The sequence below is a fragment of the Apostichopus japonicus genome, chromosome 11 (genome assembly GCF_037975245.1).
Source record: "Apostichopus japonicus isolate 1M-3 chromosome 11, ASM3797524v1, whole genome shotgun sequence".
Taxonomy (NCBI): Eukaryota; Metazoa; Echinodermata; class Holothuroidea; order Aspidochirotida; family Stichopodidae; genus Apostichopus; species Apostichopus japonicus.
In genome coordinates, this window is record NC_092571.1 from 1,248,125 (window position 1) to 1,275,000 (window position 26,876).

Here is a 26,876-nt window from a genome sequence, read left to right on the forward strand (position 1 = left end):
AGCGACATATTAAAAAAGAAGAACTATAAAAAAAATTATTGGGGGGGGGGGGGAGTTTAGATTCTTTTTTTTTCCATCTTAACTTTTCTTTTGCAAGTATTAAATATACCGGTATATCCACTTGGACAATCTGATACGTCCATTGAAAATAGTCAGAAAGTACAGAGATAATAAATTTGGGGAGTTCCATTAAGTCGGTTTGCGTTTTGGCCTATCTTCCAAGCACCTGCATCATCAACTTATACACAGCAGTACTGACAATGTACTTTTACCTCAACATGACTTTGCAATGTACATCAGTTTGTCATTCACTACGCAATTGGCAACAATTGAGTATGAATCTCTCCCCAGCAGTCCGGTAGCCAGGCTTGACTCAGGGGCACACCCCCCTCGTACTCTCAGGCTAGCGTTCTCCCATGCACCCCACCCCCTTAATCTGACGTACCATCATGTGAACAAAACACTTCAAAAGTGGTATCTGCTCCCCGGGCCTGAAACATTTCTTTAAAGCCGTCTCCTCAACATTTTGGTCTAATCAAAGTTTGCATGTTGAAACGATACAGACGGCTGGGCGTTGTGCCCTATGTATCTAGTAAAGGTCCTAAAGTAAAATTGTACAACATTTGCGAATATGCTAGGGTTTTTTTTCTCAAAAGTAAGAACAACCGTGAAAGCAGCGGCTTAGTACCTGTGAACTGTTGGTCATTTTAACAAGCATACTTTCGCCACAAACTTCGAGCTAATCTGGTGCATCAAGTGTGAAAATTAAAGATATTTTGACAATAAGATCAGGATGTCGTCGAAACCTCGTTACTATAATGTAGACATCCTTTGCGAGGCAATGTTTTGGGTGAATCAAGATGGCGCCAGCGACCTTCAAATAGTACAAAGCGTATTGTCGACAACAGGTGCGATATGGCTTCTATGTATTAATCTCTGTGATATGCAGATCAGTATGATTGGCTGACCTTTTACCTGTAATTGTTGCCTCTTCAAATGTGCTTCAAAATATGTCTAATAATGGAAACCCATCTGAGCTCAGGTTCCACACATGCAAGTGTGATATGTATAACCCTTTCCAATATGTTGGAAGACCTATGGCGGTCAGAAGCTCTAATCCCAACCCCTCCCCATCCCTCGTCACCCCTCCCACACTACTGAACACTAAATGCTAAATCCTATTGGTGGATTACTGGTCTAAACATGCATGCAGACTGTCTAGTCAACATACACACTTTCAATGTGGTGATGAATCGACCGCCATGAAAGTTTATTTTGGTTTTAATTCGACTTCGGTCAATAACGACACGACTTGAAGGACATACTGAAAGAAGACATGACCTGTTTTGTCCTCAACAACTTTACATTGCTGGGTAGAATCAATACTAGAAGCCTTTACTGAGTTAAGTAAACGAAGTTAAGTAAACGAACGGCAAATCAAAACTGAAGTATACATTGCTACATATTATATCCCAGCCCCTCAAATTGTTCATCGCAGTCGCACTTTTGCAAGAAGTTCGGACTTTCCAACTTTCTCCCAGATATTGCGGACTGATAATTAAATTATAAGACAGTCACAAATGTGACGATATGGTGACACATTTGTGAAAGTTTGAGTATAAATGATCGTACAAGTATTGTGAACATAACGAGTTCAATGCATGCATACAGTTACAGTATTGTGGTGTCTCCCAGAATGACGATGCCATCTTACAATTGCGATATAGCAGTCAACATAATCCGTACGTGATATGTATATGTAAGTATACACGTAGGAATTACACATGTAGATCATATTGGCATGTTTATACTGTCGAAATAAATTATGAATGCGTCCACACGTTGAATAAACAGAGGCACCTATAGTTGCACCCGCCAATGTCCCTCCACCCATCACCCACATCTACCCACTCCAACCATCACCCACCTCTTTCCCCTCCACCCATGACCCACCTCTACTCCCTGTGAAATAGAATGATTCGTCGGATATCATATGCATGTTGAGAGAATGGCGTAATCTATGCAAGCATTTTAACTCTTTCTTGCACCTGGTCCCTGTAGGGAAGTGTACGAAAAACACATTTTGCAATAGTAACACGCCATGCCTGCCACGGAATACGCCATGCCTTTGAAAACTATTTTTTAACCAAGGTTTACTTCATTCATAACGATTTAACTGTATAAGAGCACACAAATAAAACACACCCACAAGCAATGAATGTTAGTTATATCGTTACAGGACAACAATGGAGACCTCTGTATTTCATGACTGTGCCATTTCCATTGACCCCTTCAGCGTAAACAAATCTTTTCTATATATTACACGTATCACTTGTTTACATGTCGATGTATATTGGTATGTCCACGATACCTAAGTATGTTGTTTATACGTAAAGGTATGTATGTATATGTATGTATGTATGTATATATATATATATATGTGTGTGTGTGTACCTGTGCACCTGGTACATACGGGTGTTGGCGATGATGATCTACCGATAACGTCCCATCTTGCTGCTGCGGTTGGTAACATGATTATACTAGCGTTAGAATATGTCTAAGAAACTTGAGACTTTTATTATAAATAAAAACAAAACAAAATGAAATGAAATGAAGAAAATACATACTCTGAACGATCACAGCAACAATTATCCAAATGATACAACGCATCCCCATCATAACAAATCAAGAACACAGCTGGTCAACAATTACCCCTAAGGCGGCGGCACAAATACCAAACAAGGACTGCTTGAAACTGGCCTGAAGGATTTAATAAAAGTTTTATACCAACGGAAGCCGAAAGTGACCATCTACGTAGAGTTGAAACAAAAAGTAAATTCAAAAGAGGATATCACTAAAAGTTTTAACTCTGTATAAAACTGGCAAATCTAAATCTAACACAACAATGGGAGGAGGGGGGGGTACAAATATGTCGGGTTTTCCAGGGAGGGGTTCTCAGTGCGGGGGGGGTACCCCCTCCTTTTGAGAGAAAGTTTGGTAAAACCGGGGGGTGATTAGATGCAAACTGGTGCTATAACTGAAATTTCTACCTCACTGTTACTATATATCGTTAAGAATCATATGACTGACAGCTGTGATAAAAGTGCCTAAATTTGTATCCACTCCGCCCGCAACGCCCTTGATATTTTTTATATATATATATATATAGTTTTTATCATTCTTCAACTTTGAAGTTGAATACCACATCTGTTGCAGTATGTAGTAGGTGCCGTACCACAATGAGAGTAGTGCACGTCCGCCTGAAAGGTTACCCATATAGTCGAAAAAAATTCATAACGTGATCTCTTGTAGTGTGGACGGGGGTATTGCTGAGTCCTGAGCATTATTTGTTATTTTCTAGGATGAAATAAACTACTTATGGTACGGTCTAAACATCTGAAGGATTGAAGTTGACTTAAAGGTAATGTAGAAATTCTGTGTGAAACAAGAACATTCCACAGCGAGAGCTGGCATATGGGTTGGGGGCAATATGCTAAACTTTGAGCTCTTCTAGATCAAATCTAAAACGGACATGGTGGCAAAAATTGAATGTTTGATGATATCCCAAGCCATCAGCTATCATATGGTAGGTAGGACATGTCAGTTGAAAACTTCTACCTATGCTCAAGCGGCCTTGGAAAGTGACGTGTTTAGTGTGAATAAGTCAATTCTATCATTGTGCATGGTAAACCTTTATTTTTAAGTTGTTACATTGATTTATACGTACATTGAAATACGATGGTTGAATCAATATTGAGCAGTTTATCAAAGTCGGTGTGAACATCATTACCTTGACATCCATTCTCGAGATCACCGCTTGATCGCGTTATAGCTGAATTTCAATTGAGGCTTCTTTAATATGTGGATTAAGGGATGCGCCTATATGTCTATGGCGGATTATAGACCCCTTGCTGTACAAGAGAATGGTATTGGTTTGCACTCTTGAAGCCTGGGTATTAGGTATACTTAAACAAATAGCGCCCTTTTGTTAGCAGGTTTTCACTAAAGACGATTATAAAAAGACCAAGACTGAAAATCCTTCATCATTGACCTACTTTGTGGTATGGAAATGCGATAATACTGTATAGGCGGAGTATGACTTAAATCCGAATAACTGAGAAACCTACCAAGCATATGTGTGCTTCTTTCACTGGGAATCAGTGGCCTAGCCTTCACTGGAAGGTTGCATAGCCAATACGTCCCTGGTCTAATTAAGCAGACTTTATCCTTGAACCGAATACTCCAAGATACTTTCATGCTCGATAAGTCGCAGAGCTTCGTGTAACCTTGACAAATATACAACATATAGATACTCAGTCACCGGTAACAGAGTAAAGTCAGACAACGTATATAACTTTACAATAATCCTATTTGAGAAAAATGTGGCTTACCTCTATCTTCTTAATGGCTCGGAACATGAGTCAAGCTACCTGGGTCAGGCCTCCTGAATAGCAAATCAAAAAACGAAATATATGATATATTTTCAAGTAATAAATATGTGAAGCCTTTATGTAACTTATGAAGTTTTTTTTTTTACATTAATATGGTAGCAAACATATATAGGCGTACACAGAGGGTGGGGATGGGTAGCCGTGGCGTGCACAGGATTTGAAAGGTGTTGGTCAGAGTCAAAATTGGCCACCCTCCTGGCGACTGATTAAGGTAGGGGATGAACTTGTGGGAGGGCCGGGGCGGGGGGATACGAAACCAGCAGAGTACAAATTATCACAATAATACTTTAAAATAAAATAAAACTATTAGCAAACTGCTTATCCACTAGAAAGCCTGTGTAAGAGAATGTGTAAAAGTAAGTTGGCCTGACGTTTCGTCCTATAGCAGGATCTTCACCCCTCTCCATCCCTTGTCTACTAATCCCCTTACATCTACCTCTTTGTGTTCACCATGCTCATGAACCTGTCTGTATTCTGTGCGTGTTTTTGTACCTTCTGTTACTGTTACTTGTCATTTAGCCTCTGAAGAAGATCCTGCTAGGATCGAAACGTCATGCCAACTTGCTTTTACACAATAATCTTTTAATCGCAATAGTATTGTACATACCATCCGCGCATGTCTCGTCATAATGTCATGTGTAGGAATTTTTACAACTAGCGTGAGAACTGAGGCCAAATGCTTAAGAGAGTAACAAATATTTTTTTTTTATCTCAAGACAATTCCTGCACCACACGTATTGACGTTTCTATTATTCAGTTTTTCACAGAACTGAATTTTATCGTTGTCTTTACGAGGTCAAAGTTAGTTCGACCTGACTTGGATACCATATACGTTATTTCGTCACCGTAAGTTAATCTGGTAATTATGAATTATCCCGAAATTCCTCATCCCGGGGGCTCATGTAATCATTTCTGACCCGGCTTTTCTGCGGTGTTATCCCGAAATCGCATGTCTTCTCCTGTCGCTTATTTTTATGTAAGGATTATTTATAGTTGTGTTAAATAATAAAAATTACGTGCAAGCTGACTTCTATATTTAGTTGCATTAAGTGTATACTATATTGGTGGTGGTATTTGGGCTATTTTGACCAGTTTATGCTAATTCTTGTACTTCCTTCTTGGGTCGGGGATGTTGCCTATTTTCATAACGGTCTGTTTACGACTTAGTTCGATTGAGTCGGTGTGCTCGGTACAGTTTGATGTATTAAATATATAAGTGTTACCTGTTATTGTGTGTTACCTCGAATTTTCCTGTGACAGACAACCTGCAGTAAAACCAGTGTTCTAACGTTGGCGTGCGTGACAAGTTTCAACCCAGCCACGATTTGTAAGTTTATGTATATGCTAATTTTTAATAGTAGGCCTAATGTAATGGTTTCATCATGGTACATGGTTTTGATTTTCAAAGGATTTGAGCTTACTTTTGCTCAGTGATGTTGTGTTTGTTTGTGTCCTCTAATGTTTCATTTCACCTCGCTCATATTATGTCTTCCGGTCTTTATGTTTTTGTTATAATAGCTTCGTAATGTATCATTTCACCTCGCTTATATTATGTCTTCCGGTCTCTATATGTTGATATTATAATAGCTTTGAAATGCATCATTTCTCTTCCCTTATATTATGTTTCCCGGTCTCTATGTTGTTATTATAGTAGCTTCGTAATGTATCATTTCACCTCGCTTATATTATGTCTTCCGGTCTCTATGTTGTTATTATAGTAGCTTCGTAATGTATCATTTTACCTCGCTTATATTATGTCTTCCGGTCTCTATGTTGTTATTATAGTAGCTTCGTAATGTATCATTTCACCTCGCTTATATTATGTCTTCCGGTCTCTATATGTTATGTTATAATAGCTTCGTAATGCATCATTTCACCTCGCTTATATTATGTCTTCCGGTCTCTATATGTTTTTATTATAATAGCTTCGTAATGTATCATTTTACCTCGCTCATATTATGAGAGACCAGAGCCTAGGCACGAAAGCCAAATAATTCTTCTACATTACGTTCCATATAGTTTAGTTTAGTTTAGTTTAGTAGAAAAAAGGATCAGGAGGGACACTTAAGTCCCCATCAAGGACCCTATAAAGAGAGGGAAAAAAACTGAAGACACAAACACTCAGACCCGATTACAATGCTTAAAGTGCTTGTCCAAAGCATTCTTAAACCCATTGACACTACTTGCAAGTACAACTTTCTCAGGCAAACTATTCCACTCATTCACAACCCTATTAGAAAAAAAGTTATGCCGAATATTAATCCTACTATGCGACTTTTGAAGTTTAAGACAATGACCTCTAGTACAACTACTGTTTGCAAACATGAAAAAGTCGGTAAAGGATAAATTGTCGAAACCATACACAATCTTGAAAACCTGGATCAAGTCCCCACGTAACCTCCTAAGCTCCAGTGTGGTGAGATTCAACAGTTGTAACCGCCTATAATAAGGAACCCTCTTTAAGGAACTAATCATCCTAGTAGCCCTCCTCTGGACCTTTTCAAGTACTTCCTTATCCTTAGCAAAATAAGGGTTCCAAGCCTGCACAGCATATACAGTACTACATAATTCATACTTTCATGAATTTTACAGAATGAGTCATATTGAAGAAAAATCAGTGCAGACTGCATTTTGATATCATGTACATCCCATATTTGAACAAATAGGACTGTTGTTTGAACAACACCATTGACAACTTGAGCTTTGATAATTATACCACTGTCTATTATGTTGGCTTATATAGCCATACTTTCTCGGCTCCCGCGGCCTACGGTTACAGGGGCGCTCTAAACGTTTATCCGAGTGACAACCGTTTTACTTGGCATGTTAGTTTCCTATAAATAAAAGAACTTATTGATTTTATTGGAGGTCAAGAGTCATCTGAAGTGAACAGAACAAAACAGTGAAAACCTTGTATAAATGTATTTATTTTTTTGAATTCAAATTTCATCAAAGGATCGATCAACAGTATCTCCAGAACTAGTATACACAAAACTTATTCATGATATCTTACAAGGATAACATTGGCTCATATCCTGGTACGAGTGAAAGCATCCATCAAACCTCAACATAGTTTGCATTCTAGATTAAATATTTCACTAAGGTACAGCTCTGCATTTTATTTATTCAAGAACACAACAGAGCGGTAATTACAACCTTATGTGACTGGTAAAATTTACTTCAAACTTTATCATAGTCCATTTCAATTAAAACAAAATAATATATTTATCTTTATTCCTTTATTTTTCAGAACAAATGTTTACAAGCTTCTAACATTGTAACAAACTCGGTCTGCTAAAAAGGAATAGGAATCAAGGGAAAAGGAGATGGGAGCAAAGGGAAATGAGTTTTCCCGCCTAGACTATGTCTTATAGTTTTCGCACAACCTAATGGGTAAACTGCTCAGAAATATTGTCAATGAAACAAATTTCTCAAATAGAAGATTAGGTGAGCTTCTGTAGCGTTGCTGCTCTTGTTGCTCTGTGCATGCCACTGATGGGATCTATTACATGTATGAGAAGAGTACAGACGTTACATACGAACGTAGTTGAACGTCAAAGTACCTTTTTTTATTTATGTGGCACCCTGGCCGATGTTATGGCATATTATTGTTGCTGATTTTCGGTCAGTCTGCTAAAGACTTACACCGCTGAGGAATTGATCAATTCTATGCCATCGTTTTCCTTTCTAGGCACTGATACCAAGAACTGCTAATACAAGTGACATTTGTAAGTTAAATTGACCCAGCAGTCACTCATTAACATTTTCGATTATATTCATTTTTGAGACTTTCATCGCTGATGTTTTGCCAGTAGCAGTTCCACGAAGACTGCAGCAAATAAAGTTGTACTGACCTAGGCCTAGGCTAGGCATAGTTACAATAACATTAACAAGTAACGTTTGGCCAAGGCTAGGTTACAACTTCGGCCTTTAAGATAATCGATATCGATATCCTTTTTTTGTAAAACATACTACTTCCCATCTCTATGGTGAAATTATGAAATGTCCAAGTCAAGAGCATCCTATTGGTATAGTGCTACAGTATGAACTTAGACTAAACTTTGTTTTAAAATGTAGGCATCAATCCTATAATGTTGCAGTACCAATGAAAGTACACACTGTGATAGGTAAAGTACTTCCACCTTACCTTTATGCCCCTGTACAATCTAGTGAATCATACTACTTTCAAAAGTTACAGCAGTCATTTAATCAAAAAGTCACTGCTATGCATTCTGTTAGAATAATTTAAGCAAACCACCTTTCTAACATTAAATTAAGGATATTATTATTATTACACAGCAAAGATTGGTTTTTTCCACTTCTATCTGTAGCAACACAATCAAAATGGCTTCCAGGGGAAAATCGGAGACGGACAAACTAAAACAGAATTTGGAAGAGCAATTGGACAGACTGGTCGCTCAACTGGCAGATCTTGAAGAAGTGAGGTGAGTATAATAAATAAATATGCAGGCCTGGACTAAACTCTGGAATAATGCCTTAGCAGTTTCTAGTGGTATTGATTCATTCCACAAAAGACATTGAACAGAAAGGGTTTTGTAATATGTATATCATCTTTTTCTAATCTAAACCAGCAAAAATGAGCATCTCTGATATGAAATCATTTGTTTCCATTTGAATTTTTGTTGTTGTTGAAAAACTAGCACTGTTTGTCTGATCGAGTTTGCTGAAAATATTAAATATTCTCTCTAACAAGATATTGACATTGCCAGAAGTTGGTTAGAAATATGCTAGAAAGTCATTGTTCAAACTTCAACAGATAATTCCATGTTTGATTCAAGAGTTAAAAATTTTGAAACATCATCTAGTGAATTGAAAAACATAAATTTTGATTGAGGATATTCTATTAAATTTATGTTTTGATCAGTATATACTGGTGGAGTTGTCTTTCACAGAAGAGATAAAAAACTAAAATGTTACTGTTAATTAGTGATTGCATATAACTTTGTAAGAACTATGTATAAATTTACATTTTCAGGATTACAAAAATAGCGTACATTTTTTTTACTGCTTTTAGAGTGTGAAGAGTTCACCATTGATTCTTGTCTTGTACTATCATCCTTGTGGGACATGGCTTCTTGTAAACTTCAGTGATAGTGTGTTTAATGTAATCTAAGTCCTAAAAAAAAGAACAGAACAAGAACAGAAAACTTTCTGGACATGTTGCATATTTACTCCAACTTATACACTACATATTTTTGTTGTAAATATTTTACAGAGAAGATATGGATGATGATGAATACGAAGAAACAAAACAGGAGACGTTGGAGCAACTGAACGACTTCAAGGAGTCCCTGGCCAAAATGGCTAAAGGAAATATGACGTTGGTTGATGATCTTAATTCTATGCAATTGGTAAGGGTTGAGCCCATTAAATAATCACAGCACTCTACAATATTAGACTAGCCTCTAGCATTTCATCTACTTGTATAAGTTTATTGTTGAAAACATAAACTTATAGATGCTTCCTTGGAAGCAATAATGAACTATCAATCATCGTCCCAACCTAACCTATTTGCTGTGATCAAGGAAATGTTACTTTAGAAATCACCTCTTTGGAGGAATCAGTCCAGACACTTAGGGAGACCATGATTGGCTAATTTACTTCAACATTTGCAATTCAAAGGTAGCCCGACATGTACCATCATCGTCTGCAGGCTATATTAACTATTATCCTTGTGTGTCAATTCTTTCCTGCTTTGAATATGACTTTTTGGCTATTATTTTTGGCTATTAATGTATTTCAATAATCTTTCATTCCAAAAGGTGCATGTTTGTTAATGATTAACTTTCAATGAGAGAGAAAAAAGGGAGGGGGAAAGTGTTTATCTTACTTATTCAGTCTATCTTTGAGAGGGATTCCTGTATATAAATTTCTACTATTTCTCTCCTTCTCCTTACAGGCTATACAAGCTGCCATAAGAAACTGCTTATCTAAATTTATGCAGTCTATCTTGGAGAGGGATTCCTGTTTATAAATTTCTACAATTTACTCTCCTTCTCCTTGCAGGCTATACAAGCTGCCATAAGTCAGGCCTTTAAGACTCCAGAAGTTATTCGATTATTTGCAAAGAAACAACCTGGTCAGCTAAGACAGAGACTTGCAGAGGTAATGAAAAGGATAATGAAATAAATAATTTGATGACAAAAAAAGTACAGATCAAATTGTAAGGAAGTTAATATTTTTATTATTTTTTAAATCTACTAAAAATATTTTCTTTGGTAAAGTCACTTCCATTATCAAGAAGCTACAACAAAGGATCTAAGAAGCTGTCTTTACCAGTTTACAAAAAGGGGCTGCTCTGTAAATAAAACGAGTTCTTAAAGAGTAAAAATTCTAAAACAGTATCAAAAAGCTACAATAAAGGATCTAAGGAGCCGTTTTGTACAAAAAGGGCTGCTCTGTAAATAAACGAGTTCTTAAAGAGTATAATTCTAAAAAATGGCATGATATTTGGATTTCTCAAATTATAATTTGTTTTATTGCACAGAGAGTTGAGCTTGGAATGTAGAGGATGTTCGTTAGTAGTCTGAATATTTTTTTTTTTTTTCCCCACACCTTAGCTTCATTTTGTTCTGTATATCTCTTTTGACTTTTTTTTATCTTGGTCAGTTTCTTTTCATACATTCAATTTAATAAGGCAGTGAACTCATGTTTCCTTTTTGCTGCGGCTTTTGGATTGTTTACTTTGTTTGTCTAACTAGGTCTGATATCCATGCTGCTAGAATGCCACTAAAAATATGCTTTTCTGAAATGACAGAAAAGTTCTATGAGTCATTGTTTTGTGAGGATGTTTTGTTTAAAAAAAAAAAAAAACTTCAATTTGTTTTCAAGCAAAATAGGTTATGCAGGTTTGTCAAGATTCAAAAGATTTCTATCACTATTTGTGGTATTATGATCTTTACCTTTAATTCGCGGAAGAAACGTTAGTATTGTGATTCTCTTCTCAGGTCTATTGATGAATATTTATTCTCCCTCGAACTATTTACACCCAGTTGGGACATTGTTTTCAATACTGTACATTCATGTCTTGCTTCAAAGCACTCATATTGTCAGTACGAGCAGTATGAATATCATGTTCCTATCAGATAAAGGTTAGGAACTGTACATACTGTCAAAACGAGTGCTTTGAAGCATGACATGGGAGGACAGTTTAGAGAGGTAATAGCATTAGGAAACTGTCCCAACTGGCTGCTATATACTGGATGAATATACATTCTCTTAAATATTAGGTAGTCATAAAACATTATCTCTTAGATGAAAAGAGTTCCAAGTTTAATCATCAAATTTAAAGGCATTATCTTTAAAATATATAGTAGGTTAATTTCTGCAACTTTGACAAAGAACATTGCTTATCTTTCATAAAAAATTTAACAAACATTCTTCCAAACTTCTCAGTCTCGACAGTTACGTGTTGCAGAAAATACGAATACCAGTTTTTCGGTTTACCAAAATAAACTGGAAAGTAAAAAAGATTTTTTTTTTTTTTTACTGATTACCGTACAGGTGGAGCGAGATCACAAAGTAGGGAAATTGCCTTCGGATATGTTTGTGCAACAGAAGCTGGAAATCCTGACTGCTCTGAAGAAATTGGGTGACAAGGTATGAGAAAAAAATAGACATTCTCTCACTGACTAGAAGTAAATATGTCTTGTTAGCATTTAGGGAATACGTTTGTATTGGATACACGTGTGAAACCCATAGTGGAAACCTGTTTTTGTGTTAGTAACAAGGGTCAATTTCAAATATGTTTTGAGGGCCTTCGAGGGTTTTTAACCCCTTGAGATAAAAAATATTGAAGCAAGGTCAGATGGGATGGAGTGGAAACTTACATACCAACAGGCTTCCAAGGGGAAGGAAACCTTCATAATATTCTCAGGCTTGACAGAAGGTGTTTGAAAGGCCTGCAAAAGTCATGAAATTGTAACAGTTTTAAAGGACTCTGCTAAAATCTGCTAGGCAAAGTTGAAATACATGAGATAAGGTGACATCATGTGTACATATGAGGAACTGTTCACGTTCAGTTTCCATTTAGTTCTCTGTCACTAGACACTGCTCTAAACATGGAAAGTTTCTGCTAAACAATTACTGTTATAAAGTATGGAATAATTTCCTAACTGGTATTAGACATTCGAAATCATTTGCTTCATTTAAGTATAAACTAAAGAGTTATCTAACTTCCAAGTACCGTGATTGATATTATTGTCAAGTTTGTTTTCTACATTTTGTTTTTCTTTCTTATTTTGTTCTGTTATTTTCTTTCTTTTTCTTTAGGGTTACTAGCTTTGATAAACATTTTATGTTTTTTTCTAGTATCCTGTATATACCATTACTGCACTGTTTTGTATGTCTATGCGAAATATATTAACTAAACTGAACTGAACTTTAAACATCACCTTCAATTTTATTTGCCAAATAAGTCAAGAACTTGACTCGATGGCTGGATAATTATCTTTCATCAAACAAATCCTCTTTGTATCCTCCAAATCATTTGTTTTTATAACCTGTCGTTTTCTTACGTGCGAGAGAAATGCCTCGAGCAGTTGGTGACACCCTTCATATCATGAGTGGTGACCATTTTCTGTTTCTGGTTTTTGTTTTCCTTAGCTTATCTCCACGGAGGAGGCATTCCTGAGTAGCAACTCCAACCAAGCTCTTGCGGAGTTTGAAAAAGTATCTGCAGATATCGGTAAGATATTTTTGGCAGGAAGTCTGTACAAATTTGTTTGATTTTTCTGCATTTGTTTACCCTTTGAGGTGAATGTAAGTTTTTGAATTATTGAGTAGATTGTTTCACGATATATAATTATTCTTTGCCGATGGATCGGCATTGGAAACATGCAAATTTAAAAAAACACTAAAACTGTCTATTTCATTTGGATTAGATCAAAAAGAACTTTTACAACTAAGGCTTTGCCTATGAAGAAGTTTTCCATTTTAAGTCTTCTTGTTGGATAAGTAAGTTTCTTCATCATGTGTATGTTTCCTCTTTAAATATGATCTAAATTATGATATCCGACCCTCTCTATCTACCCCACTCCCATGCCAATCCCTGCCTCCCCTTCTCAGACCCAAATCCAATAGCTGCTTTCACACTTTTGAAGATGAATATTAAGACTTTAAAATTGTATGTAACCTTTATCACACAAAGACACCCCTCTAATCTGTTCACCCCCCTCCCCCCCCCCACCAATCCACCGTTACACTCTAACAGTGTGTTTCAACCATGGTCTATCCACACAATTATTGTTAACAGGGTATCCTCACAAGGTACTGATATTTGATTTCATCGTTTTTGGTCATTTTTCACAGGAGGAGATAAATTACTAAAGGTCGCTGGGTCACAGGTTGAGGCTGCTCAATGAATATTCATGAGGGCAAGCATATTAGCTATTGGCTAGTATGTCTCAGATCTACAAGCAATTGGACAATGGCAACTCAGAAATAAGCTTCTGATGTGAGGATGATAGGCAGTGAAGAACTGCTGGTATCCTCACGGTCGTTGATGATCTAAATATATCGCAATCGATTTACCCCCGTTTCTTTCGTACGGGGTCATTTCATAAACCTTTTTGGGTCCAGTTTGAGTTTGGTGGCAATATACAGTGTGTATCAGTATTACAGTTGCTATTTTGTAAAGTACCTGATACTAAACAGCCAAACTGTGAAAATGCACAAGTAGAGTGAGGAACAGAATTTTGAAGACGATGACTCTTTGACCTTTTCTAATGTAATTGAAGAATAAATGAAATGAACATAAAGTTAAGGTGACAAAGATTTCCAGGAACATAGTTTGGTGAAATTCTTTAAGCCATTTTTTATGCTTGAAATCTTGTAAAAGGTTTTTACTTTCTAATAGTGTATTTGTTAAACTATTTAGCTGGTCTCTGGGGTGTTAAAGTTCATCTTTATTTCTGTGTCCGGTTCCTTCTCTTCTAATTTGTTTTGCGATATTTACCAAAGCTTTGATTGCTTTCATACTTTTCACCAAACTGTGGACTTTGTTTGTTTCTCTTGCTGTTGATTTGGGATACAAACAAATAAATTTGCGATGCAAAAATAAACAAACAAGAGATACCAAGATTGTTTAATTAGTTGCCGCATATATTTATACTCCGGAAGGATTTAAAACTTTTACAAAAAGAGAGAGAGAAGGGGGGGGGGCGCACCACTAAATATATCAGAAACATTTTACTAATACAAGTACTTGCCACTTAATATTAAGGTTATGAGGAGAGTATTGCTTTGGTTTGAATTTGTCATTGCAACGACGAAGAAAAACCAAAATCAGAGAATCTTGATAAAGAACCCTTCAATGGAGCTTTTTGTGTTGAATTTAATATATTCTTAATTCTTTTTTTCTATTTCTGTGACTGAAATCCCTTATCAGTGTGGATATGTGAATGGTCAACTTTAATTTCAAGCAATGAAGCCAAAATGCTTGCAGTTTTCCACTTGCATTTTAATATATGATTAAGATTTATATGACAAAACAAGGAAACAAGGAACTGCCTGTGTGACAAAGCATTGAGAAAAAAATAAAATAAAAATCAGCAATTGCTTTCTTTAGGCCACACCTTATTTGATGGAAAATCATTTTAGGAGGTGGTCTTAGTTTGCTCATTTGCATTGCAACCTATGTAGTAAAATTTGTTTGGTTTTGAAATTGCTGACCAAACTCAAGAATGTATTTGATTTTTGGACAGTTTCTTTCTTTTTTGTGAAATTGTTGTTTTTGAGTGTCAAGCTGATGATTTAATGATAAGGTATCTTACTAACAGGTCAGTGGAGTTTGTATTTACTGCTGTATGGTGTTTAACATATGTATGAATATTCATAGGGGAGTTTGACATTGGATAGAGGTGATGATAGGGAGGTGAGATGGAGCATGTGGATGGGTGGGGGGGGGGGGGAGGAGGGGGAGAGATCGGAATCAAGATATGGAGAGGTGCAGTAAAGAATAGTTCCGTATTTGGAGGTGCTTGGAAGACAGGGAGACAGCTTTGGATGCGAGTTTGACAAAGGGGATGGGGTTAGAAAATCATCATGAGTTGGTTAGTAAGGGTGGAGAGAAGGACAAAGGGGGTTAGTAAGGGTGGAGAGAAGGACAAAGGGGGTTAGTAAGGGTGGAGAGTGGGACAACGGGATGGGGTTAGTAAGGGTGGAGAGTGGGACAAATGGGATGGGGTTAGTAAGAGCGGAGAGAGAAGGACAAAGGGGGTTCGTAAGGGTGGAGAGTGGGACAAACGGGATGGGGTTAGTAAGAGCGGAGAGGACAAAGGGGGTTAGTAAGGGTGGAGAGTGGGACAACGGGATGGGGTTAGTAAGGGTGGAGAGTGGGACAAACGGGATGGGGTTAGTAAGAGCGGAGAGAAGGACAAAGGGAGTTAGTAAGGGTGGAGAGTGGGATTAAGGGGATGGGGTTAGAAAATCATCATGAGTGGTTAGTAAGGGTGGAGAGAAGGACAAAGGAGGTTAGATAGGGTGGAGAGAAGGACAAAGGGCGGGTGGATATTTTGACAAACAACTTTTCATGAGTTGGGACTGGGAGATTACGGGCTTTGTGGGTCGGGAGAACAAATGGTGATAACTTTGAATGCCATTTGCAACTTCTATTTGCTTTTTTTGGTGGTGGGTGGGGGGAGGAGGGAGGGAGAATTAGTGAAGGACTTAGCATTAATATTTGATATACTTTGAAATTAACAATGTGCTTTCTGTCTTCTATCTCTGTTTTTATTTATGTATTTAATAAGGTCGTTAAGACTTGTTGAAATGAACTCAACAATAAAAAAAATATAAAGTTGAGCCTTTGGGAAATTAAATTAGATGCGAGTTATTTTTAATATTGTCCAACCAGTTTATTGTGATATGTATGTCAGTCCCTAGTGTAGTTTCTGGGGTAGGTGGATGGGTGGGGAGGGGGCGGAGTGGGTTGAAAAGATTTGGTTTCTTTGGGTATCGTTGTGAATGACAACAGAAGTGAAACTCTGACAATGGCTGGGCAATTAGGAAAAATTCAGAACTCATAATTAAACAAAACAGAAATATAATGAATCACATTGGGTGAGTTAAGAATGGTGGTTTCAACAAAACGGTACTGCCCGGGAGTAGTGCGCCCTCATACAACACCAAGCTCAGCTTGTTATAAGCATAGGCGGAGGAGCCCAATTTGATTGGGGGGGGGGGGCTGAAAAGACTTGCCCGAAAAATATAACCAAAATTTGAAAAACATATTGCAAATTATTTTTCTATCAGTAAGTGCCCGAATATTTCTCAACATAATGCCCAAATTTTCACAAAAATATTTGGTTGGGGGCTGCAGCCTCCCAGCCCCCTCCCCACCCCGCCTACTACGCCTATGATTATAAGAGCCAATGGGAAGTGATTAACATACTGACTAAATTAATTTGTCTACACATTTTTCACATTCATGTCAGAGGTATGCATTAGGACATGCAAAACACTGTAGGCCAATCTCAAATAGACCTTTGAGAATGACTCTATTTCGACAAACTTTCAAACTGAATAACGGAACAATCATAAATCATCCCCCATACAAGTTATAAGGGGCCAAACATCTAACATGATGACATCACAGACCACCTACTGTCGTCCCCTTCTCTCGGAGAGAGGAGCTACCCCCCACCCCCCCCCCCCGCCCGTTCGTTTTCGACCAAAACTGTTCCCCGCCGCGGATGGGGCTGCAAATCTGGTGAGAGGGATGTCCCCTCTTGCCGAGAAGAGCACCCCGTTCGTTTACGAATAATTGGAGGGTTTAGATTGAAATATAAAGGTCACATTTATTCAACCACATCTTGAGTTAGGTAGAATGCATTGAGATGGGAGTTTCAACTAACGATGTAGAATATATTCTTCTCCATATAAGTGTTACATAGTCTGTAAACAAAATATCCCTTTAAAGTTACTAAGGGGAGAAGGGGATCACAGAACCATTAAAGTACACCAGGTCTTATGGTGGTTCTCCCGTTTGATAATAAAAAAGTATCCATTTCCATTTTGGAATTGACGAGTGCCATTCGGTAGAGAAGAAAAATACATTTCTGCACGTGGGCGGGAAAGGGAGACAAACTTCAAACTCACAACTACCCCACTCCCTACCCCTTCCACAAGTGGGTTGGTGAAATATGTAACAACCTTACTTGCTAATAAGTTCGATGAAACATGTCACAGATAAATTTGCCTGCTCAAACGCGTTTCACAACCCCGGGAGTATTGGTTGAGGAAGAGAGATTGATTCCCCTGAAAGGACCAGTTAGCATTCAGGCGCGTAGCCAGGGGGGGGGGCGAAGGGAGCAGCCGACCCCCCCCCTTGAGCATATTTTAAAAAATTGTTTAATGTTTTTATGATATCGCTAGTATTTTCAAAAGAGAAAATGCTAAGATGCAACTTACAAGGCCTGGGAAGTCCCATTTCCAGCGATCTGGGAGGCATTTTCAGCCAAAATTTTCTTGTACGCTTCGCGCCAACCATGGTGGCGCTACGCTTAGATAGTTTGCAATGCCGAATCTACAGTTTCGCCCCTCCCTTGGCAAATTCCTGGCTACGAGGCCTGTTAGCATCATTTGACGTGTGTTTTCTTTCCGAGGAGGTCCCCCCATTCCCTTACAAAGGAGACATTCAATGACCCCAGGGCAACTCACCCTCCATTATAAATTCCTTCATTCGCCACTTGCTCTCCAAATTAATGGGCCGAGGAATTGTATAGCTTGCCTACTTATATAGACCTAAACTGTAGTCTAAAAATGCCTCGGACTGTACCATTTGACTTTTAAATTATTTTGTGTTCTGGGGATGACCCTCAAGCCCCCCCCCCCCCGCCACCCCCATATCAATCAATCAATCAATCAATCAATCAGAAGACATTTATATAGCGCTAAAATCAACAAAAGTTGGGACTTGGGAGTTGGTTTAAATGACCTTACGGCACCATTATTAAATCCTTATTCACATCTGCCCCTCCCAAAACGATTCAGGTTACTACCCTAAACCAGGGAGCAGAGAGTTGTTATAACAACTCTCTGCCTAAACAGTCGGTGATTATTTATTAGCACTATCTTACGTTTTGAGCTAGACATACACCATTTGACGATTAATTCTTGGGTGTGGGGGGGGGGGGTGGGGTGACCCTTACATAGGGATCTACTACAAAGACCCAAGTGTAGCCCCTCTCCTTTTAAAAATCCTCTATTAACCTCTGGCCCTTCCACAAAAGGTCAGCCCTATAACTTACCCCCCCCCCCGCCACCACCACCACCTTTGAAATCCAGTGCACACCACTCTGTCTGCATGTCGTACTAATTCCTTTGCAATTAACAAAATGTCACTTCTATTTAAAAGCAAAATGTCACTTTCATTTTAAAAGAGTATCTTTTAATAATATCAATATAAAAACGGTGCCCCCCCCCCACCCTCAAAAGCCACCCCTAGCTCTCCGTGATTCCGTGGTGGACACAGATCTACCAACGGGTTACGGAATACCGTGACATGTAATAGGGATTTGTATAATATACTTACCACTCGTCCATCACCCCAACCCCCCCCCCCCCACGTACATACACACCTGAGAAAAGACTGATTACGTCATTGCCTCACACCCCTCGTTCTACCATTCCCGCCCCCTCCTTCCAAACCGTTAATTAGAAGCCATATAGTTACGATTTTCTATCGTTGTTAAATAATAACTACTGATACAATGTAGACAGCAACGTTATAAACATAACGTATACAAATTAACAATGCACTAATAATCCAGCTTTTTGGGGGCGGAGAAACAGGGGGTTGAGTTTTTTACCCCCCCCCACTTTATGAAGAGGGGGGTTGGCCCACACAATCAACTCCCCCCCTAGTTTTGCCAGTAATGTTCTGTTATAGCCTATGTTATGTGCTCCAAATGGCATAATAAATCAAATTAATAAATTTGAAATTGTTAAAGTCATTTCAACCTTTTACCTGATACATCAACACTTAACGACCGAAAACCGAGTTAGAATTGACCCACACATTATTTCTAACCCCTTTCCCCCACCTTGCGCATTCCTATAGCTCATAGCGCTAACTTCACCCCACAACAGACATACACAAAAAAAAAAAACGTTTTGTTGCTGTTGAATAGCTTGGAGCTGTACACACTTGCCAACTTCAACGAGGTGTTTTTAAGTACATGTACGTAGGCAATATGAGTGTCGAAATCTGTCGCTAGGCTATGATCGATTCAAAAACAGCGTTACGGTTTATGTTTGTAAATTGGTTTAAGTTTAATTTGTTCGTTCGTTTAGACCGCACGGCACGATAGTCACGCATAACTGACGTCCCACTTCGGTAGGCCTACTCTATAAAAACGCAGAGTGTAGAAAATTAATGACTCATACGGTTTCTGTACCAGTGGCGTCGCCAAGGGGGGGGGGGGGGCAGGGGGCACGTGCCCCCCTGGAAAACCTAGTGCCCCCCCCGAGTGCCCCCCCATCTGAGATTTGGGTTGGTAAAAAAATATATAAATATATTTTGTTATATTCAACTCCCATCATCTGAGTTGGTTTTTCATAAGGACAAAGAAGCACAGTAATTCGTATTTTCTTCAAATGAGCTGCGAAAAAATGAAAAAGTTTATCCTTGAACGTCGGGTATCGAAGTCGTAACCCGCGCCATCACAGCAGGTGTCGATATTTACATTGAATGTGTCAGTGCTCACGCCATACCAGCGGATATACACGTCCGCTTCGCGAGCTACATGACTGTGAGAAGGGAGGGTACTGCAATATGTTGCCTTGGTCTGAGGTTGACAGGTTAGGAGCTGACGAAATGTGAGAATGTGAGGGTCCGCAGGCACCATACTTGCCTATATTTGTGGACCCATATATTAACCCTGTTGTGTAGGGGGTGCAGAGGTCATTTGAGGTCAGATGCTTGTAGGAACAAATGGCGAATGTTCACACCTGCATACTGAGCCATACTCGATGTGTGATCAAACTTTGGATTGCATGGTGAGATCCCTGATAGGAGCCAATAACGATGCTGGAACCTGTTACATATTAGATAATGGGCGAAAACGAGAAGGACAAGAAAGGAGTCGGGGTCATGCACACATTAATTCAACAAATGTAGGTTCTATTGATATAGGGTTAGGCATAATATCGATAGCATGTGGTTCATATCCTCTGCCAAATTCTGCGCCTTGTTAAATCATTACCTCAAAAATAGCAATTTCTGGAGATATCTTCAGATCGAATTTAGCATCAAATGTGGCAGCATTTTGCATCTAGCCCTCCGTATGCGAAAATTTTCCAAAGGGGAGGGGGCAGTGGCGGCGGAACCGGGGGCTTGGGGGGCTCAGCCCCCAATGAAAAAGTTGAGGGGGCAAATGCATGATAAGCCCCCCCCCCCAATATTTACCAAGGCTCCGAAACGTGCATCTGCCCATTTTTCAATGCATACTTGTCGATCTGTCCGATGCACACGTATACTATATAGGTGTAATAATTTTAGTAAATGCTGGGGGGACCCTCGGCCCGTCCCCTGGCTATAGACCACATTGTCACCCCAACCGCGTCTTCAAGCCCCGTGAAAAGTGGAAGCAGTGAGTGTGAGTACCGGTAAGCGCAACACAACTTCGTCTTAGGCCAATGACTTGCTTCATTTCAGCCAGTTCTCCAACATCCCCTTACTACACTCAAAAACGTCTTTGCGAGTACACTACGAGTAATAGCTACTCTCTTAAAACACCATCGAATATACAAATTACAATGTTTTTACAGACTTTTACGTGCAATCTGAGAAATTGCAGGCTTGAGACCCATATTTTAGAGCTAGGTATTCGCAGCATAAAACACTTGGGAAGTGCCGTTTCCGGCCATCTGGGGGTTTGAAAAACCCAAAATTTTCTTGTACGCTCCGCGCCAACCGATGGTGGCGCTCCGCTTAGATAGTCTCTACACATAAGCCCCCCCCCCAATAATTTTCCCGTTCCGACGCACCTGGAGGGGCAAAACCCTCCCCTTAGACCCCTCCCCCAGGACGGCAATCCGTATCCACCTAAGTTCCCCCCCATCAAATGTTGGTGCCCCCCCTGTGCCCCCCAGACTGAAAAGTCTGGTGAAGCCACTGTTCTGTACACTGCGAATTCAGTCTTTTGACACCAAAATGTAGCACACGTAACCTGGTGTTCAAATAATTTTGAACACTTGTGTTAAGATTCTGAACACTTTTCTCCCTAAAGTTTTGAACGTGCACAAAAAAAAGCTGGATGCAGTGGACATTATTCAACTAACTCGGGAATTTGCAGGAAGGTCGCAAACAAGAAAGAATATGTTTGGAAACTTCACTTGAATCATGTGAAAACAGTGGCGGAGCGTCCATACAGTCGGGGGGGGGGGGGGGACGGATGCTCCTCCTGACGGACTCAAATGGACTGCTGGCGCCCTTCCCGCTTTTTACAACTTTTTACTTATTCTCGATTATTCACATTTTTATTGCGCTCTCATCTACCTCTTGACATTTGTCACATTTTGTTGGCGTTGACACCTATTTATTTTTCGTTTATCTGCAAATTAGCAAGGCCTGGAAAGGGTCATTTCCGGCGATCTAGGGAGTATCTTTACTCAAAACAATTCAGTACGCTACGCGCCAACATGTGGTGGCACTCCGCATAGATAGTGTCGAAAGCGCCCCTACAGACTATTCTCGACCCCCCTGACCAATACCCCTAGCCCGGCCACTGTGGTTAGTGTAGAACTATTATGCTGTAACTGACTGAGAGTATCAAGGACAGCTAATAAAACAACATTCGGTACTCCAGAATATTTTGCACCCACGCGGGAAAACTGCATTGAAATGCATTTTACTGTATCCTATATATGTTGCACTGGTAGAGCGCATGCGATTCAGAAAAAGTTGATTGGATACGGCCAATAGGCTATATAATCCATGGTGACCGTTTATTTACAAGTTGAGAATACAACATGAAAAAACGGAAAATCTTGCTTTCCATTATAGTAACACATCAGTGACAGAACATGAGATTTCAATTGTCAAAATATGAAATGGTTAAATGCAGCTTTTCCGGGCCTGGGCAGTGCAGTGGCATTTACTGCAATCTGGGAGGCAATATTTGCGGCCAAAAAATTATTGTGCACTTCGCGGCGCTCCACTTAGATAATGAGCCAGCAGTTATGACTTTTTATTTCATCAATGGCCTGCAACCCCGGCCCACTTCTGACAAAAAATCTCCGCCACTGTGACATTCTAACAAGCCATCCTTTTAACGTGTCACTGAATTTTATGAAAAGAAAATTTGTTCGTTTTGACTAAGAGCTCTTTTTCTGAACGTTTGCTTGCAAGTTACTGTGGTGTATCAAAGCGTTGGTGAACGTACAGCCCACTAACAACGTTTGAGGCCAAGGCTAAGTTCAGTGTCAAGAGACGTGAAGACTTTCTACTTGAAAATCATCTGTAAGTGTGCACTTTACCATCCTAAAAGCATGTTGCTAATTATTTCACACCGTAAACCTATCTTTATTACATAGTCGATATTTAAATAAACTAGGCCTGCATACAGCATAACTACTTGTGTAAATACTCAATAGGCTATAGTCATGAATGCACTGGTATTGTTAGTACAAAGAGTTCCTAACCTTGATCTGATAGAACCATGATATTCATACTGCTCGTACTGATAATAAACTTTATTAAGCACCAAAAATGGGCAATTAAATGCTCGCAATAAGACAATACATTGACAAGATGGAATAAGAATAATACAAATAGTACACATGAAAATACACTAAAAGGATACCATACTATGAATTGCACATATTAATTTAATAGGATAATAAGAAGTCAAACTATTAAGAAAAATAAGAATTGCAACTGACTGAAGGAATAAGAATCAAAACTCTCGAAAATGGTCAAACTCTAAGAATACGAGTGCTCTGGAAGCAGATTTGCCACTACAGTATAGAAAAAAACTTGTCCCAACTGCATGGGTGTTTAAAAATCAAAGGTAATCGATTCAGTTATAGTATTAAGTAGGAAGTTTTAACTTTGAACTTATTCAGATAAATTCCAAGGTACAAAGAAGATACATTTTTATAGGAATAACTCACCTCAAAGGAGGCATTCATGTGATGGGTTACATAGCGTATTCTTTGCACTAAAGTAGAGAGAAAGAGAAACAAATTAGTTAGAAGAAAAAACCTGATGCCTAATATTGTTTTTTGGTAAATAAATAAAGTAAACAGTCGTGCATTGACTCAATTACGAATATTGCAGAAGCAATGTCAGATGTCGTTTTATGAAACTCGTCTGTTCTACTGTCATTCGTTAACTCTGTCAGTTTGTCTGTAAAAGATACACTGACAAGATCTAGCTATCTTTCTACTAGAGCACGAGAACGCACATTCTTTGGAGCAAGGTGTCGGTCATTTTCGGCATGGTACTAACTATTTCAGTCTTTATCTTCGGTTCATTGAAGGTGTTTCATCTGTTCGAGGAAAGTGAAAACGGCTAAGAACATGACACTAACCAGTTCAACCCTGCGCATATTTCTTTACACTGTGACGTCATTGATCTTCATTCAAGTGTTGTATCATGCTGTTTTTTTCCAGCGTGCGTCACGAATGAAGTCAAAATTACCTGTAAACTTAACGAGAGATGATGTCTCCATTCAAATTGAAAAGCAAAGTGCGTTCAGTGTTTATCACGTATCTTACAATCAATGGCGTGATTTAGATGTCTTGCCCGATACCGTCACATTGGTCAGCCACTGTAGCGCCCATAATTTGCATTATCTACCACGTTTCACCCAGACATGGGGTGGTCCTGTTTCCCTAGCCGTCATTACAACACCGTTAGACTTGCAGATAACGCTGGACGCGATGTACAGTATGGCGAGTTGCTTCGAGAGCATCCGGAGATACACTACCTTCCACGTTGCACTTCAAACCGAAAACTTTGTGGACCTTGACTCCGCTATATATCACTTCAGCAGGGATATGAATGTACCATGTGATCAACTCATTAACTATTTAAAGGTGTCCATTACGGGAATCAACTTCGCGTTAGATGGTCTACCTTATCCAATCAACTTCCTTCGCAATCTCGGCAGCCAGGGCGCAGAGACAAACTTTGTAATGGTTGTTGACATTGACATGCTCACCAATATAGATTTCTTTAAGCATACAACGGAACTACTAAAAAGCCGCGATGTCCAAGAAAAACTCAAGAAAATGGCCTTGGTTATTCCTGTCTTCGAAATGGACGAATCCATCTCTGATAGCCCAAAAACCAAACAAGAATTGAGAAGTGCGGTGATAGACGGATCTGTTAGGCAAGGCTATATCGAAGTCTGTGCGCATTGCCACGGACCAATCGATTATAACAGATGGTTCCGAATTCAGGTATTAATTTTATCCAATGTTTATTGGGGAGAGGAGGGAGGGGGAAGGGGATTTGGAAGGGGAGGTTATGTTCCTTATGGGGTCAATAAATTCCTGAATAAAAAGCTGATTTTTTTATGTTGATTAAATTGATGGTATGATTGTTTTATTCTATAACCATGCATATTCACACTTAGGTTGATGTCCCTCATTCTAATTAAAATATATTTTCACTTGCAAAGCTATTCATGTTTCCCCATAAATTGATCATTTCCATAAAGTATTTCGTTATGGGGTTGGGGTGGGGTAGGGGTGGGGTGGGGATAGTTTCAATTTCCATGATCATGTTTTTATCTTTTGTTACGGTAAAGGAAATGCAAGAAGGGTTAAGTGTTTCTCCTTGAGTCTTAAGCTATTCGGAATAACACTTTATTTCCGAAAATCCTTAATTTAAAGTTATTTTTCAGCTAATCTGGTCTCAACGTATTCCCCGATTTAAAAATAAAAGCAATGTCGCCCTCTGTACCAGCGACAACAGATTCATTCCTTTAATGTGGCATTCTCATCTTTAGCTATAAACAGGATATGGATCTGGGCACTATTACCGCAAAGTTCTCAGGTGTCCGAAATTCCAATCCGTATCTCAGTTCTGCGTACCCTATAGGCCTAATCGCAGTGTGCGTTATGTGCGAGTAACTTCCCGCTGGTTCACAATGGTGCTAGTTGTACACAATTTTTATATTGGCTATAGACCGGTACAGTATTTGAAATATGGTTTATTGGTGTGCTCGGTGTATCGGTGCGTATGTTGCTAGTATTGTGTAAAGGAGAATGAGTGACATGCAGTGACTTCACCAGACATTTCAATCTTGGGAGGCACAGGGGGGGGGGGCACAGCAATTAATTAGGGGGCACAATGTTTATTTGTGAATGCCATCGTGGGGGAGGGGTCTATGGGGAGTGCTTGACCTCCTCCCCTTTGAGACATTTTTTTTATTAATGAAGGGTTCTAAGATGAAATCTGGTGCTATATTTTGCAACTTGAAGGAACTTTATGCTCAAGAATTTTCGGGTTTAGTCTGTCCGATATTTATGTTATTAATTGAGGCGGATAAAAAAGTTATACAAAAAATGGAAATTGACCCTTTTGCTTAGGTAATCCTTACTATAATTTGGCTAAGCTTATAATTGTTTGAAATCACTTTTCTCCGTCGTCTGCTGCTCGATTAGACTACAATTTTCGGAAAAGACATAATTTGTTTTTCTTATTGTCCTAAGGGGGCTTAGTTTTGGTATAATAGTCGCGTTTTGGTAACTTAAGAATAAATCATCTTGAAATATCCATTACAGATTGTTTTTCGTATCGTGAGCTTTGTGTTTTAGGTGATATTTGTGCTCCTTCGTGACGTAGCGCTGCGGTATAAAAGTTGTTTAAATGAAACGAAGTTGTACAGTTTGTAGATGTAGGCCTACACGCCAAGGCAGATGTAGGCCTACACGCCACGGCATTAGCGGGACAATTAGTAAGTGATTGGTGAGTTGTGTGATCGGCCCTTCAATTTGCAAGTGAACATGTGCCTCAAACAGTGAGCGAATTATGTTATTCTCGGATTCGGTGTGACCGGGACGTCACCGTACACACACTATCCTTAGCCTAGCTTAAAGGTTACACTGTTACACTTGGCGCTGTTCATGTACGCACGGTACGGTAGGCTATATAGTATATCCGAACTTGGCATAGCCTTGGCCTAATGTTTACACCTGGTGCTGTTCGTGTGTAACGTGGTGATGTTCGTGTGACTACGATTGGTGAGTTGTGTGATCGGCCTTCAGTTTGCATTCAAGTAATGTGCCTCAAACAGTGAGCAAATTATTCTATTCTCGAATTCGGTAGACCTGGTGCTGTTCGTACGCTTGGTAGCACTGCAGGTTGACTATCCTAACTTGACATAGGCCTAGCCTTGGCCTAATCTTACACCTGTTGATGTTCGTGTGTAACATGGTGATGTTCGTGTG

At 39.1% G+C, this 26,876-nt stretch overlaps 3 protein-coding genes across 5 annotated transcripts in view; 2 read left to right on the forward strand and 1 right to left on the reverse strand.

Annotated features, from left to right (window-relative positions):
- The window catches only part of LOC139975981 (alkaline phosphatase-like), a 28,521-nt gene extending 25,742 nt beyond the window's left edge, over nucleotides 1-2,779 (reverse strand). Inside the window, exon 1 of the mRNA XM_071984310.1 lies at nucleotides 2,628-2,779. Coding sequence (XP_071840411.1) covers nucleotides 2,628-2,679 — 52 coding nt within the window. The 5' untranslated portion in view covers nucleotides 2,680-2,779. The remainder of the gene's footprint in view (nucleotides 1-2,627) is intronic.
- A 5,241-nt stretch (nucleotides 2,780-8,020) lies between these two features.
- Nucleotides 8,021-16,291, forward strand: LOC139975985 (protein LZIC-like). The gene is made up of 7 exons (XM_071984317.1): nucleotides 8,021-8,179; nucleotides 8,783-8,896; nucleotides 9,688-9,823; nucleotides 10,479-10,577; nucleotides 11,976-12,071; nucleotides 13,077-13,158; nucleotides 13,782-16,291. The coding sequence occupies exons 2-7, from the start codon at nucleotides 8,796-8,798 to the stop codon at nucleotides 13,832-13,834; spliced, it is 567 nt and encodes a 188-aa protein (XP_071840418.1). The 5' UTR covers nucleotides 8,021-8,179; nucleotides 8,783-8,795; the 3' UTR covers nucleotides 13,835-16,291.
- A 5,996-nt stretch (nucleotides 16,292-22,287) lies between these two features.
- Nucleotides 22,288-26,876, forward strand: part of LOC139975983 (beta-1,4-glucuronyltransferase 1-like) — a 10,303-nt gene continuing 5,714 nt past the window's right edge. Inside the window, exons 1-2 of one of the 3 annotated variants that reach the window (XM_071984314.1) lie at nucleotides 22,288-22,935; nucleotides 23,957-24,881. In XM_071984314.1, coding sequence (XP_071840415.1) covers nucleotides 23,997-24,881 — 885 coding nt within the window. In that variant the 5' untranslated portion in view covers nucleotides 22,288-22,935; nucleotides 23,957-23,996. Of the gene's footprint in view, nucleotides 22,936-23,956; nucleotides 24,882-26,018; nucleotides 26,670-26,876 lie in introns of those variants that run through there. The other 2 variants (XM_071984313.1, XR_011795969.1) reach the window with 2 other exon arrangements.

Coding starts and splice junctions, on each gene's coding strand:
- LOC139975985 (XM_071984317.1), top strand. CDS start 8,796: ATGGCTTCCAGGGGAAAATCGGAGACGGACAAACTAAAACAGAATTTG. Junction 9,824..10,478: donor ATCTTAATTCTATGCAATTG/GTAAGGGTTGAG, acceptor TTCTCCTTGCAG/GCTATACAAGCTGCCATAAG. Junction 12,072..13,076: donor TGAAGAAATTGGGTGACAAG/GTATGAGAAAAA, acceptor TGTTTTCCTTAG/CTTATCTCCACGGAGGAGGC.